The sequence below is a fragment of the Paroedura picta genome, chromosome 11 (assembly GCF_049243985.1).
Source record: "Paroedura picta isolate Pp20150507F chromosome 11, Ppicta_v3.0, whole genome shotgun sequence".
NCBI classification, from domain to species: Eukaryota; Metazoa; Chordata; class Lepidosauria; order Squamata; family Gekkonidae; genus Paroedura; species Paroedura picta.
This window is the reverse complement of record NC_135379.1, coordinates 36,011,326-36,025,549: the sequence shown is the minus strand read 5'-3', so window position 1 is coordinate 36,025,549 and position 14,224 is coordinate 36,011,326. Positions and strand designations below refer to the sequence as shown.

The 14,224-nt window shown below is 38.9% G+C and overlaps 1 protein-coding gene across 8 annotated transcripts in view; it reads left to right on the top strand.

Moving 5' to 3' along the window:
* SLC4A7 (solute carrier family 4 member 7) overlaps positions 1-14,224 on the top strand; it is a 94,076-nt gene that overhangs the window by 36,897 nt on the left and 42,955 nt on the right. For 4 of the 8 annotated variants that reach the window (XM_077303755.1, XM_077303754.1, XM_077303761.1 and 1 more), the window contains exons 3-7: positions 2,387-2,530; positions 7,624-7,762; positions 8,517-8,677; positions 11,362-11,550; positions 13,370-13,726. In XM_077303755.1, the coding sequence (XP_077159870.1) occupies positions 2,387-2,530; positions 7,624-7,762; positions 8,517-8,677; positions 11,362-11,550; positions 13,370-13,726 (990 nt within the window). The remainder of the gene's footprint in view (positions 1-2,386; positions 2,531-7,623; positions 7,763-8,516; positions 8,678-11,361; positions 11,551-13,369; positions 13,727-14,224) is intronic. The other 4 variants (XM_077303762.1, XM_077303759.1, XM_077303760.1 and 1 more) reach the window with 2 other exon arrangements.

Genomic DNA, 14,224 nt, shown 5'->3' with positions numbered 1-14,224 from the left:
CACTGCATGTCTCCAAGTTATATGAACATAGGGCTTAGTTGCCATTCTAAACCCATTAAAGGTGGGTTTAAGAGTGCACTGTTAGGTTTCTATAGCTGCCTTATTTCCCTTTTAAATTGTGACTGTGATTAGCTTCCTGGTATTAGAACATTAGATTTCTGTTACAGTGAATTACATTTAATTTGCCCTGGAAGACAAATACTTAATGTCACGCTGCTGGCATTTTGCAGTTGGAGGTTTCTATGGAAAGTAACTTTCGAATGTAGTATACCCTTCCATAAATGAAGCTTACTAAAAGTTCGGAATGGTTTGCCTTGAATTTCAGGAGTACATTTTTTGCACATCCCTATGGCCCTGGCTTGTATAATTTATTAACCGAGCCAGCCACTGGCCATGACAATGCATCTGGAAATGGCAAGTTCTCTAAGGCACACAGCAGATGTAACATTGAGTTCTGTATCATTCCACAGCTCCTTTTACGAACAACAAAAGAGGAAACTAAAAGAATCATCAGACTGTCATTCTGAGCAAGAAAATATGGTTCCGGATGCTCTTTTCTTGTGATAATTTTAAATCTTTTAAATAAAAGCCCTTCAGCTGCTTTTTCCCTGGTGGGACAGGAATTGTGAAGGGGTGCAGTTTGGAAAGGGAAGATTAAGCTGTCTGCTGTACTGCTCTTTGAAGCCTCTTGGGCTGCTTATCAGTAACCCCCCCGTTCAGGGGGGGCTGCTACTATTTTCCTCGCTACCATTGCCTGTTTTGGTTTCTTTGTAGATCATTAGTTATATTGGTTCACGTGTTCTATAGTTGAAGCAAGTCTTGAAATAAACTCATTTTCTGAGTTAGCAGAGTTTTTGTTTTAAAAGCACTGTCCTATGAAAAGAATTTGGATTTTCAATTATATATTGTGCCCCACCTATGAATCAGTGACTTCGCCTGTATAGACTTCTCTGCTGCCTTGAAGTTCATCTGGATATATCTGCTTCAAATAGCAGATTTTTTCCTTGCTAATTACTCTCTTTTGTGTAATCACTATGTCTCATGGCAAAATTCTAATTCAGCTGGTGATATACTCTGTGGCAGATTTTTTTGCATTATGAATTGCACCCCTCCCAAAGGAATTATTAGTATTAGGTGCAACTGTATTAATTATATATATTTATCAGCTTTCTACTACTATTGAATCTGAAAACCGTTTGTTGTTAAATGAAAATTATCTGAATTGTTAACTGTAGAAACTACATTATGTCATGTAATTAGTCCAAATTTCTTAAAAACCTTACAAAATAAATCAAGAGGTATAGTACTGCTTGTTATTAATATTTGTATCTCGTTTAACTAATATCTTTGATGTATCATTTTTCTCAGTTTAAAAATATTGCAGAGGTCTTGCCCTTTTTACTTCAGTGAAACTGTATAGTCACTCTGAATGGGCTTTTATGTTATACAGAAGTACACTTTCAGTTTTCTTCAATGTAAAACACAATTAAAAAAAAAAACCTAGAATATTCTAACATCAAAAAGCTTTGGTTTCACATGAATTGAGTTGCTTTTAAATTCACCCCTGCTCCAGATGGAGTTCCACTTACTATCTACTCCATACATACTCCATAAAATCATTTTCTACAGTCATTCTCAATGTGATCGCTTGTGGTTTGGCCTCCATGTTTTTTTACTTGTCCTTTTAGCTGTAATATTCTTCCTTCTCTGTAGGATGAAGTCTTGGCTTTAACAATATATCCCTTTAAATTCTAAACCTTTTATCTTAAATTGCATGGTACTATCTTGTTTAGTCACAAGTATTAACCAAGAAGGTTCAAATATTATCAGAGCTCCATACTTGATCTGTTGTGTTTGTACATTCTGAAGGTTTAATGATTTAGTTTTGAGGAAAGGGAGACTGTTGGATAGACCTGTCCTCTGCTTGTGAATTCATACATGAGGATTTGCTGTTCTGTTCTGTAGTTCACTTGTTTATGACCTTACAATTCTAGAAACATGCTCATCTATCCTTCTTGTGTCCCTTTCAACTATCATCTCTAAGCCTTGTTTTACCCTTCCCATGACAAGCCAGCATTCCTAACCTTTACGGTAATCCAATGTCAGCATGTAGGAGACAAGCAGATATTCAGTGTTCAGCTAGAGAACCAACATTATGTACTGGGTAAGAATGTTAAATTAGAATATGGGAAACTCAGGTTCAAATCACCATGAAGCTTGCTGGGTGATTTTGGTGCCGCCAATAATGAGTTTTTGTGCTCATATATAATAAAATTTAAACAGCTTGCATTGCTTTCAGGATATAGTGAGCTAACCTACCATTCCTCCCTGCTTATAGAACTGGATTCCTTTTGAAAGCCTAATATGTTGCACAACTCATTCGTAGGTCACAGAGCTGTATATATAGGTGTGCACGTTCCCTTTGGGAAACAAGGCCGACGACGTCACAGGCACCGGGGACATAAGCATCATAGACGAAGAAAAGAAAAGGAAACCGATAGAGAAGATGGGCGAGAATCTCCATCCTATGGTAAGAACTTTTATTAGTTTCTAACGTAAATTTACATTACAGGATTCATTGGTCTATTATTAACCAGAAACGGTTTTAGAATAGTAATAGCTTCTCAGATTTGGATAGCATCATTACCTGACTGAAGGATAGCATGCCTGAAGGACTCTGTTTCTGGGTTTGCAAAAAATTGAGGGAATTTGAATTGTAGCTGGTCGGACCATTTGAGACTCCTAGAACCTGGTATAGTATCATATGCTAATCAGAAACTGGTTTCAAGAAGTTATCACAAGTACTTTTAAGTGTTAGTCTCAGTGGGCAGTGGTCACTTAACAAACTATCGACAACCTACTAAATAAATCAGATTAGACTGCGATGTAATCAATCGTGCTAGCTCGATATGTTGATAGGTAAGTATAAGTACCTTCTGATATATCCGAGCTGGTACCATGCAATACATATAAATTGTCCAAAGAGAGCAGTTTTAGAAGTTTGAGGCCAAATTTGTTGAGAACCCTGCCCTTTGAAAAACCATCTAGGATATAAGCATGGGTGACTGAGTAATTACCTCTTACATCAAGTGCCCCGGAGCCTATCCTTGCATAGAAATCGCCACCCACTATAATATAAGAGTTTGGATAGTAAAGGAGCAAGGATTCTATGGTATCAATCAGGGGGTCCCAGAGATCTTCTCCTTGACTCTTGCTGCTATTAGGTGGAATTATTAGGTAGAATTATACACATTAATACATATTAATCTTCCCTTGACTAATAGGACCTGGAAGTTATTATACTATTTTCTAAGATTAAGACATCAACCTTTAAATCAACTAAAACAAAGGTAACCAGGCCTCCAGAAGGCACATTGGGCGGAAAACAGTTATTGTTTCTCACTGCAGTGGGATTCTGTGGGTGTATTCTGCTAATGAGAACCAGCTTGGTGTAGTGATTAAGAACGGCAGCCTGTATTCTGGAGAGTCAGGTTTGATTCCCCCCTCCTTCACATGCAGTCAGCTGGATGACCTTCAGATCCAGCAAAACTAGCACTGAAATATTTCCTCTGTCCCTATCCATGCCAGGTACAACTAAAGCTGACTGAGTCCTGAATCTGGATCCTTTTGATGCTGTGCTAAGATCATAAGAACCAACCTGCTGGAAAAGGCCGCTGGTCCATTTTGTCCTGCACATTGTTAGACTCAGTGGCCAACCACTTGTTCTGAAGGGCCAGCAAACAGCCATGGAGGCCTAGACATTCCTTAATGTTGCCTCCTATTACTGGTATTCAGATGCTTATTGCATGTGAATATGGAGGTTCCCATTAGTTACAATGACTAGTAGCCATTGATTAATCTCTTCCATGAATATGTCTAAATCCTTTTTAAAGCCATCTGTGCTCATGGTCACCATCATGTCCTCAGTTTAACTGCTACTTGATTAAAGAGGTATTTCCTTTAGTCTATCTTGAATTATCCATCAACATCATTAGGTATGATCATCATTAGGGAGAAAAAGCATTGACTATCCGCCATTCGCCCCATGCATGAATTTATAAATCTGTCATGTCTTCCCTTTGCTGTCATTTTTTCAAGATTGAAAAGTCCCAGACTCTTCTTCCTTTCCTGATGGGAAAGGTGTTCCATCGTCTTTATTATTTTGATTGCCCTCTTCTGTTTTTATAAAAAGAGTATGGGTTTGATAGGTGTGCCCTTGGCTGCAAGCTTGGTTTTGAGTAAAGAGCGCACATGAAACAAGGGTGTAATGTGCCCACATGGACTAATCCAGTCTGAATCAACCTTTCCCTTAAGTTAAACTGTTTGAATCAGCCCTGTCTGAATTGCCAAACTGCAATTCAGGTGGCCATGTGGAGATCAAACAGTTTACATTTTAAAGAGACCAACATTTCCCTTTTCCATCTATTCCATGCTTGGTGGCACCAAATTTGTAGCATAGCTGTGGGAGCCTTTCTTCAAAAGAATCCATTGTTGTCTCTCCATTGGAAACAATGGGGGATGGATGGGGCACTCTTTTTGGGTGCCCATAGAATTGAACTCCCTGGTCCAATCTTTTTGAAACTTGAGGTCACATTTGGGGAGAGGCTTCTGCAGCTATACTACAAATCCCCACCCCCTCAGACCACAGAATAGGTGGAAAAGGAAAAATTGACATTGATTTTAATGACACTATTAATGACACATCGAATTGCTTTTGATTCTGCCAAATTGATTTGGCCGAATCCAAGCCAGGGAAGGGTGCTTTGGCTCGAATCAATTCCGGCCAGATCCAAAACAGTTCCCTACATGCCTAGTGTTCCCTTTGAACAGAGTAAGGTTTACTTATGAGGAGACATGCATTAGGAGTATATTGTAAATGCATTAATGAGATAATTTAGAATTAGAGCAATGCAAAGTTAAGGGAAGGAAGTTGTGTATCTATATTGGAGAAAAGGAGCAGAGATTTGTAATTAAATGTCATATTAACTCGTAAGAGCTTAAACACCTTTGAGGTTTTGGAATAAGAATTTCCGTTTAGTAAGGAGGCCAAAGTATTTGATTTTTTTAAAAAACCATATGTCCATGTAAGTATAATAGAACAGCATTAGTAGCTGTAGTAGGAGTTATTGGCTTTATGTTATATCTGCATTGATAACCTGTCCTTAAAACAGAAGCTCCTTTTTCCCTTGGGGAGGATTATGTTCATTGAAATCCTTGACTACTGCTCTGACCATGCTCTTGGAAAGATACTGCCCAAATCTATTTACCCTCTTCCAAGTCTCCAAATAGAATGCAACAGACAGTGGAAAGTTTTGTTGGAAAGGTCTTGGCTAATGGGTTGGTTATCAGTCAGTCTGAAATGAAAGAACACCACTGTCAGAATGTTTGAGTCTAAGTGATTTAAAACTATATTTAGAAATCTTGATACTAGAACAAGAATGTTTTTGTCTCCCTCTTTCTTCTCAAGCTATGATAGCAACTTTCGTTTAAATGTATCTCTTACTTTTTAAGGCTTCGGAGTGCCTAAGAACCTATAAGGCTGGGATGCACAGGCTTCCTGCACAGAGATGATAGGGAAAAGCACAGCTAGAATAGATATTTCCTGTTTTGTCTTTTGGAATGATGAATAAGTTTTCCTGCATTTGCCGACAAGTCTGGATTGCTGTTATTATATATATTCAATGTGGAGTGCCATGATAAGGATTTTCTTTTGCTTAACCAGATAACCCTGTTCAGATCACATAATTTGTGATGTGTGAATATGTGTGTAATGTTTAAATGCATTCATTGAATGTCATCATCTAGAAATGTGTGCACATGAAACATTTGACTTGTATGGCAGCTGTATTTTTCTAGGGTTCCTGCTTGGGCAAGACTTGTAAACCTCATGCATATATTCAGCTGAATACATGTTGGTTGGAGGCATGGCCTAGGTACAACAGAAGTCACATGAACCCCCCCCCCCAAATGAATCCACTTCTCAGTGTTGTGTCATTTAAACGGGTCTCAAAAGTTACTTACATTACATACTTGTTATTCTGAATAGCCAAAATATAATAAAATATAGTGATAGCTTTTGAGATCTCTGTAACTGTTCATTTGCCTGACTTAATGTGTGTGCACTTATACTTCTGATGTCAATAAGACACTTGTGACTAAATTTCATTGGAGTGAATTATTGGGATATGAGGCCGAAAAGTCTACATATGAAACCCTGCTTTGGAGAGATATTACAGTTTAGTCCAGATATTGTAGTAAAAATAATGAAAATGAAGGGTTGCATCTTTAACCGTTAGTGGCTATAATATTTCAGCAGAGCCACTGTGGGAGGAGCGGTGTCCGAGACCCACATCCGGGTGTCTGGACACCGCTTCTATCTGCATAGGCCAATATGGGTGTGCCCAGCAAAGCTGTGTGCGCCTGGATTAGGCCGGCCCCAGGAGCACCCATCCCCAGAAGCCAGCTATGAGGCGCACTCCAGCCTCGCACCCAGTCACACTACCTGGCCACCAGTTTGTGTGGCCGGCCGGCTGCGAGGATGTCAGACATCCAGCCACCGGCACACAAAGGTAGGGCAGCAGTGCCACCATGGGGAGGGGCCACCACTAGCACCTGTTGCATTCCTGGGTACAACAGGCTTTCAGGCTAGTATATATAATTTATATATGTATATAAAATTATATTATTGGCATACAACCCCCAAGAGAATAAGTAGGGTAGTATGGCCAGACTTTGTGCTAGGGTCAGATTGATCTCTTAATAGCTTTAGAATATTTTGCCTGTATCTTTAGAAAAAGAATTCACGAAATGATACATACTGTGATCTTCTGTTAATTTAAAAGTTCATTTTGAAGAAGAAGAAGAAGAGTTGGTTCTTATATGCTGCGTTTCTCTACCCAAAGGAGTCTCAAAGTGGCTTACATTCGCCTTCCCTTTCCTCACAACAGACATCCTGTGAGGGAGGTGAGGCTGAGAGAGCCCTGATATTACTGCTCAGTCAGAACAGCTTTATCAGTGCTATGGTGAAGCCAAGCCAGTTACATGTGGGGGAGCATGGAGCTAAACCCAGCTTGCCAGATTAGAAGATCACACTCCTAACCACTACACCAAGCTGGCTCTTTTAGCTTTGGGTTCTTTATGTAACAGTTAACCCTTTCAAATTATTGTGCTTTACTACAACACAGACCTCTTCAAGGATCACTGCCTTGTCGTGGTGAAGGGGCTTGCTTAGTTCAGTGAAGCTATGAGCTATGCTGTGCAGGGCCACCCAAGGCGGACAGGTCATAGCAAAAAGCTCTGACAAAAGGTGATCCACTGGAGAAGGAAATGGCAAACCACTCCGGTATCTTTGCCATGAAAACTCTATGGACAGTTCCAAAAGGCAAAATGAAGGCCTGGAGGATCATTGTCCATGGAGTTGCGATGGGTCGGACACAACTTCGCACCCAGCAACAACACAGAACCCAGATAATTGTAAGCATTATTTATTGCATTGCTTGCAGTATGTATTATATTATAGTTTATATATTATATTATAGTTTATATTATATGATATTATATTAAAGTCCATCTGGACTTTTTAATTAACAATTTTTTCTCTCAAATATTGGCATTTCCATCAAGACACACCATCACAGAGAGTGCACTTTATCTTGGGTACTGAGGATGATGATGAAGAACACATACCCCATGATCTGTTCACAGAAATGGATGAACTTTGTTTTAGAGAAGGTGAAGAATATGAATGGAAAGAAACTGCCAGGTAACTCTTGGGTAGTTTGCATTAACGCTAATATTTTTATACGTTTATCATCCACCAAGATAAGTGAACATCTGAAGGATATGTTGAAGGCCTGTTTAATATTCCTGTAGCTCAGTACTAATAAACAGATTTGGCCTAGTTCTTTAAACAATGATACCCCAGTACTCTTCTAGGAGATGGTTATTATGAATGCTTTAGGACAGCTGTCCCCAGCCTCCGGTCTGGGGATTGGTACCGGTCCATGGATCATTCGGTACCAGCTTGCAGCTCCTCCTCGTCCTCCTCCCCGGCTGCTGCCTCGGGGGCTGCCCTGCCACACTGCCACTGGCTCGCCTTTGGTGCTCTTTGGTGGCTGCCATGGCTGGGGCTCCTCCTCGGCATGGCACTGCGCAGCTGCTGCTGGCAGCGCCCCCCAGTGGGCGGTGGGAAGTCACAGGCACCGGCGGGAAAGCAAGCGGAGCAGGGGCTCAGGCGGTGGCGATGTCCTTTGGCAAAAGACTACCCCCCCCCCAGGCCTCAGTAAAATTGTCAAGCATTGACCCGGTCCCCGGTGATTAAAAAGTTGGGGACCACTACTTTAGGATGCTGATACTGCATCGAGCAGGATATTGGACTATATGGCTTGTATTGGCCCTTTCCAACTTTGATTCTTGATTCAATGCATTTATGATAGTAACTGTAGATGATAAACAGAAGTGTGTAAACACCCTCCCCCCCATTTACTGTGTGTATACATTGTGTGTCATTGTTTCAGATGGCTGAAATTTGAAGAAGATGTTGAAGATGGTGGTGATAGATGGAGCAAACCCTACGTGGCTACTCTGTCTCTCCATAGTCTATTTGAACTGAGGAGCTGCATTCTAAATGGGACAGTCATGTTGGACATGAGAGCCAATACACTAGATGAAATAGCAGGTTGTGGCAAAATTTACTTAAGTTTTTAGGAAACATTGTTCTTACAAACGTGGGAGTAGTTTTTCGTCATTCATGTAAAAATAAAACACGATGAAGGGAGCAAGGTATTCATATTAATATCCCTGAAAAAGTTATTTTTCTTCTCACTTTTCATTCCACTGACTTTATCAGGTGTGGAGACCTGGTAGCAATGGTGTTTCTCATTATAGGGGTTGTAAGTCACACTTGGTATGATTTTTTGTAGCACTGTCATATTTCAAACAGTTATGGTGAAAAAAGGAACAAAAGCTAACAGCATTCAGTTATATTTTATATACTACTATACCATAGTTCCCCCTAGTATAGGGATCGCCTTTCCTGGTATGAACACCAATGTCAGCTGCATTCTTCCTGGAGATCTGTCCACTGTCCTGCCCCTCAGAAATTTAGCATAGTGTTGGTCCATTCTTTGACTTTTTCAGCAATAGCTGCAACAGTTTGGATTGTTTTTTCATGTAAATTGAAGAGCCATTTAGAAAGCTTTTAAGAATTTTTTGTTCAAAAGGACATTCACTAGATTTTTGACTGATTTTTCCTTGCAGTGCTTCCCCCCCTTCCCATATTTACCAATTCTAATCCTGCCTGGCCTTTGTAAGAAATAGCAGATCTTACTTAGAAAATAAATCAATGCTTGATAAAGATATACTGTGTTATCACCGAACACCTCTCTCTGTGAATACCAAAGTTGAATTTTTTCTGTAATGAATTTCAGTTCAGACAAATTATATTTTAAAATTGATCATATCTGCCAAAAAACCATGGGTTTCAATAGAATTAATTTTATTGAGATTTCTCAGAACAAAGTTTGAGGAGAGTGAAATTATAAACCCGTTTAAGCTAACCTTACCTGTATCTACCCTGATACCTTTCTTAGATTACCAACTTTTTTACAATTTTCAATTTTGGCTATAGATTGGTACATCTTTTTTCTCTTGGGCAGCCTGTTTGGCTCCCAAATCCCAGAGAAATTACAAAATGTCATAATATTTTGATGTTATAATAAATTGGATTCAGGTACATCAAATTGAACATTTTATTACACATTGTATAATATTAATAGCAATGTAAATATCTTTTAACTGGTTTTGAAATGTTAATCCAGTCTAGTTAAGCACATACTAAAAAGATGATTTCAAGTATTTGTGAATAGGGATGGACAAGAACCAGCTCACAAGCCAAAATTGGGCATGAACTTGGGTCCATTTGGAGCCCCTGAACCAAACCAAGCTGGACTGCCCTGAACCAAATCAGAGATTTTAGCTTTATGCTCATCCATCTGTGACTACTTAATTAAAATAACATGTGGCAATATGAGATCAGTAGGGCACACTTCGGAATTGTAATTAGGATTGGAAATAGAAGTTGAAATTTGAGAGGCAGTTTGGAAGGCCCCTCTAATCAGTTTCAGCTAGGTTAATAGGAAATTCCTAGAAGCTGTCATAGAAGCTGCTTTACACCCGTGTAGAACAACAGTGCTTCACTGTTCCCTGGATGCCTTTCCCTCAGGCAATAGAGATGCAATATTGCAGGAAATACTGAGGCAATCTTCCATTTCCTGTTGGAGGGGCATCCAAGGAAACAGTGGAGTGCTGTTCATTTACACTGGTGGTATCCCTGCTAACAGGCCTTAAAGGAATACAAGGGAGTTGTGTTATGTGTACATGTGAGTAAAGGGACTTCTGGAGGTCATTTTGCCAAGGGCATTTTTTGCATTTGAGGTTTAAATGTAAGCTAGAATATATATTTTTCCAGACAATCATATATATAAATATAGATCATACTACTGTAGAACTGCAATTTGTCCAGGTTGTCTTTTGTGATCTTGAATTGGTAGGTTTTTCTTATAATATCTAAACTAAAGCATGTATATATATATATATCTTTGACATCTAAATGACAGAATAACGTGAGAAATATGGATCCTAAACTAAAGCTCTCCCAGACAGTATTTAATTCATGCAGATTAATCATCATGTGCTCCTATATCACGTACTTGTGTTAGTATAATAATATGGGTAATAAAATACCTATGTCCCACTTGCCATGAAAGCATTGTGGCAAATTAAGGTTGCATTCTTATACCGAACCAGTCTGTTTAAGCCCTGTTTGCTTCAGTATTTCAACTGCTTACGTTTCCAGGATTGTATCTTAAACATGGGTGTAGGGCTAGAAGTGCCAGGGTAGTTCAGACAGGTTTTTAATTATTTAGTATATTGCTATTTTCATTTGTGGTATTTTTCTGTTTGCCATAATGGACACAGGGAAGAAAGGAGCAACATCAGTCACTACAACAACACTGACATGTAGTTTGGATGTTAGTAGTCAGATGTGAGAACTCATGGTACCCCTGCATTTTGGGGGATGGATTCGGAAGCTTGATGTTGTGGACTTTAGCAGTGGATTGTGAAGCATAATTTTGACTGTGTTTATACTGTCCTAGAATTATTGCAGTTGTATATTATTTTAAGAGAAGTGTTGAGAATGTGGTGTTTTAAATATATATCTGTATATGTTTAAGCTTAGCAGTCTTTTCTCAGCATCATCATAGGGCTACAGGATCATTGTCAAGGTGAACTTTCTCTTAAATGAACTTCAGATGGGAGTACTAATAAAATAATATAGTTTACTGAATTTTGCTTTGGTAGATATGGTGCTGGATAACATGATAGCTTCTGGTCACCTGGATGAATCTACAAGGGAGAGTGTCAGAGAAGCTCTTCTGAAGAGGCATCATCATCAGAATGAAAAAAAACTCAGTAATCGGATTCCCCTGGTGCGGTCATTTGCAGATATAGGCAAGAAACATTCTGACCCTCTCTTGCTTGAAAGAAATGGTGAGATAAGTTGTGGCATCCAGTTAATTTTAACCTTTAACAAATATAATGCAGAGATGTGATAAAAGTCAGCAAATGCACAAAGAAAAAGTTTTTTAAAAAATGATGTATAAAAAGATTGGGTAAAAAGTTATTTGCAGAAATGGTTTTCCTTTGGGCTGCAAGAATGGAACCATTCTTAATTCAGTATGCTTCAAAATTTTATGCTATCCTGCAGATTTAGCTAAAGGTACATGTAAAACCAAGGCTATGGATATTCTGTAATAGTTTATTAAATCTCTTTCTGTTTTTCTAGATCTTCTCCTTGTCATAAAATTTGGTAATGCCATGCATCTTTTTTTTAAAACTTTTAAAAGGCACAACCCCGCACTTTCATGGTGAAGAAAATCAGACTGCTTTTGATTTCAAAGTGGTCTTGGTTTTACAGTGCCATGCTCTGTGTCTGTGTGATGTAAAAATGTATGGGTTGGTGCCCATTAGCTTTTTGCTTGCACAGTTCTCATTAAAGTTCCTGTTCCATATGCTTTTTTGTTCATGTTGGTCCTATGATGCCCTAGCATAGCCTTTTTAGTGATCAGAGGGAATTCCCTACTCTTTTCACTAGTGGACAAGCAAGTTGATTCCTGTACTATACGCTTAGTTTGGACTTAGACAAACATTTTATAGCTGTTTATAATATAATGTAGCAGTGTAATATGATAGATATTATAATTATATATTATAATATGACCCTATTCCTCTTTTTTTTTTTACTAATCTTCCCCTACCTCAGTATAGCTTCTGAAGCTTAGGTCATTGTTGATTTTGAAATGATTTCAGGTAATCTGATCGCTATGGTAATGTTTAAACATCCCTTCAAAATAAGATACAGACACGCCAAAACAATGAAGTGTGTTGTAAAGGGCAGGGGGGGATGAAGTAAAGGGCTGGGGGGGGGGAAAGGCGTCCTTCGGGGCCCACCTCCAATTAGTCGAAGGACCACATGTGGTCCGCAGCCCACAGGTTGGGGATCGCTAATTTATGCTATATTTATATTTTCTGTTATATTCATTACTTCTGTGTTTGGCTTCTCAGGTACGTACTTTGATCACTAATGGCTGAGTTTGTTGCAGTCTCTCCCTAAATTTTGGAGATTAAAAAATGTAAGGGGAAAGAAATATCAGTAGAACCCATGGTAACACTGTGGAATGCTGAAATGTTACTAAAACCAGAAATATTTGGAACACCATATTTTATTGGTTGGTTTTAAATGAAAGTTGTGTCTAAGGAGCTAGGGCGCTTTATTATGAATTGAGCAACACTCTGAAATTTTTCATATCACTAATAGTAAGCATGTCCCTAGGCTCTGATCTAAGTTCTCTGTTTAGAATTCTGGCATATGCTTTGGGGAACAAAAAGAAAGGCTAATGTTTAGATGGTATTCTAGGTCAGAGTAGAGATGACCTGTCTCCTGTCCCTTTATGTATCTTTATGTATCTCTTGAGTTTCATGTGCTATTGTTTCTGCATAAAAAAACAACCACCCGACAAAGGTGCTTAACACAATGTGTTGCTCACTTCTTTCTTGGCTTTAAGCTTTTACCAGTTATATCCTTTGTTCCTTTCTCTGTTATTTGGTAAATATATGCTGGCCCAATACATGGTAAATATATGCTGACTTTTTTGAACATCAAAATTCTGCTAAGCTGTCATATTTTGCTTATCTCACCTATGTCTGTGACTTACCTTTTAGAGTTTGTAAAACAATCTTTTGAAGCTATGTAATATAATATGTGCAACGTCTATCTTCCTGCTGAACATTATCATTTGTTTTGTCTCAGGGGAAGGCCTTTCAGCCTCCCGACACTCTTTACGAGTGGGTCTCTCTGCCTCAAATATTTCCCTGAGAGGAGAGAATCGCTTGTCCCTTCTTCTCAATTATCTTCTTCCTGGAACTCCAGCAACTTCAAGGAGCACAACTCCTTTATCTACCCCACAATGCACTCCACCATCCAGTCCTAGTTGTGGCCACAAGGGACCCACAAATGTACAGCCGAGTGAGCTTCAGTGTCCTGCACTCCTAGTGTCTCCTGCTAATGATGATATCCCCAAAGTAATAATTCATCCACCTGAGGAGGATGTAGAAGCTCAGGAAAGCAAGGAGAAGACATCAGAGGATATTAGTGACGTAACACCAGGCAACTATTTCAACTCAAACTGTCCATGCGTGGTGCTTTCTGCAGCTGAATCACTTGCACTGCAAAGTTTATCACACAGCTTGAGCAATCATGATGTTTACAAGTGTTTGCATGCTTCGTTTCTTCATACATGATATTTTCATGGAAAACTTTATTCAGTATTCTGAATTTGATGACAGCTGACACTGAAATATTAACACAAACATTAACATGGTCGAAAGAGTGAAATATTTGAATGTAATACCTTTTATTTCACAAGTAAAAGGAAATAAAGCTAGTTTTGAATTATAGACCTGAAATTCAGATACCAAATGGTGGCCTTTTCTTTTTAAACCTCATTTGCCTGAGTGTATAAAGTATACTTTTGCACCAGAAGATCCCTGTTGCTTTGAAATACCTCCCAAACCTGTCCCTAATTCCAGATTCTTAGGACAGTATTGGCCAGTTCTGCCTCATTTAATTTGAATAAATATCTCTTTAGCTTTTGTATGTTTTTTT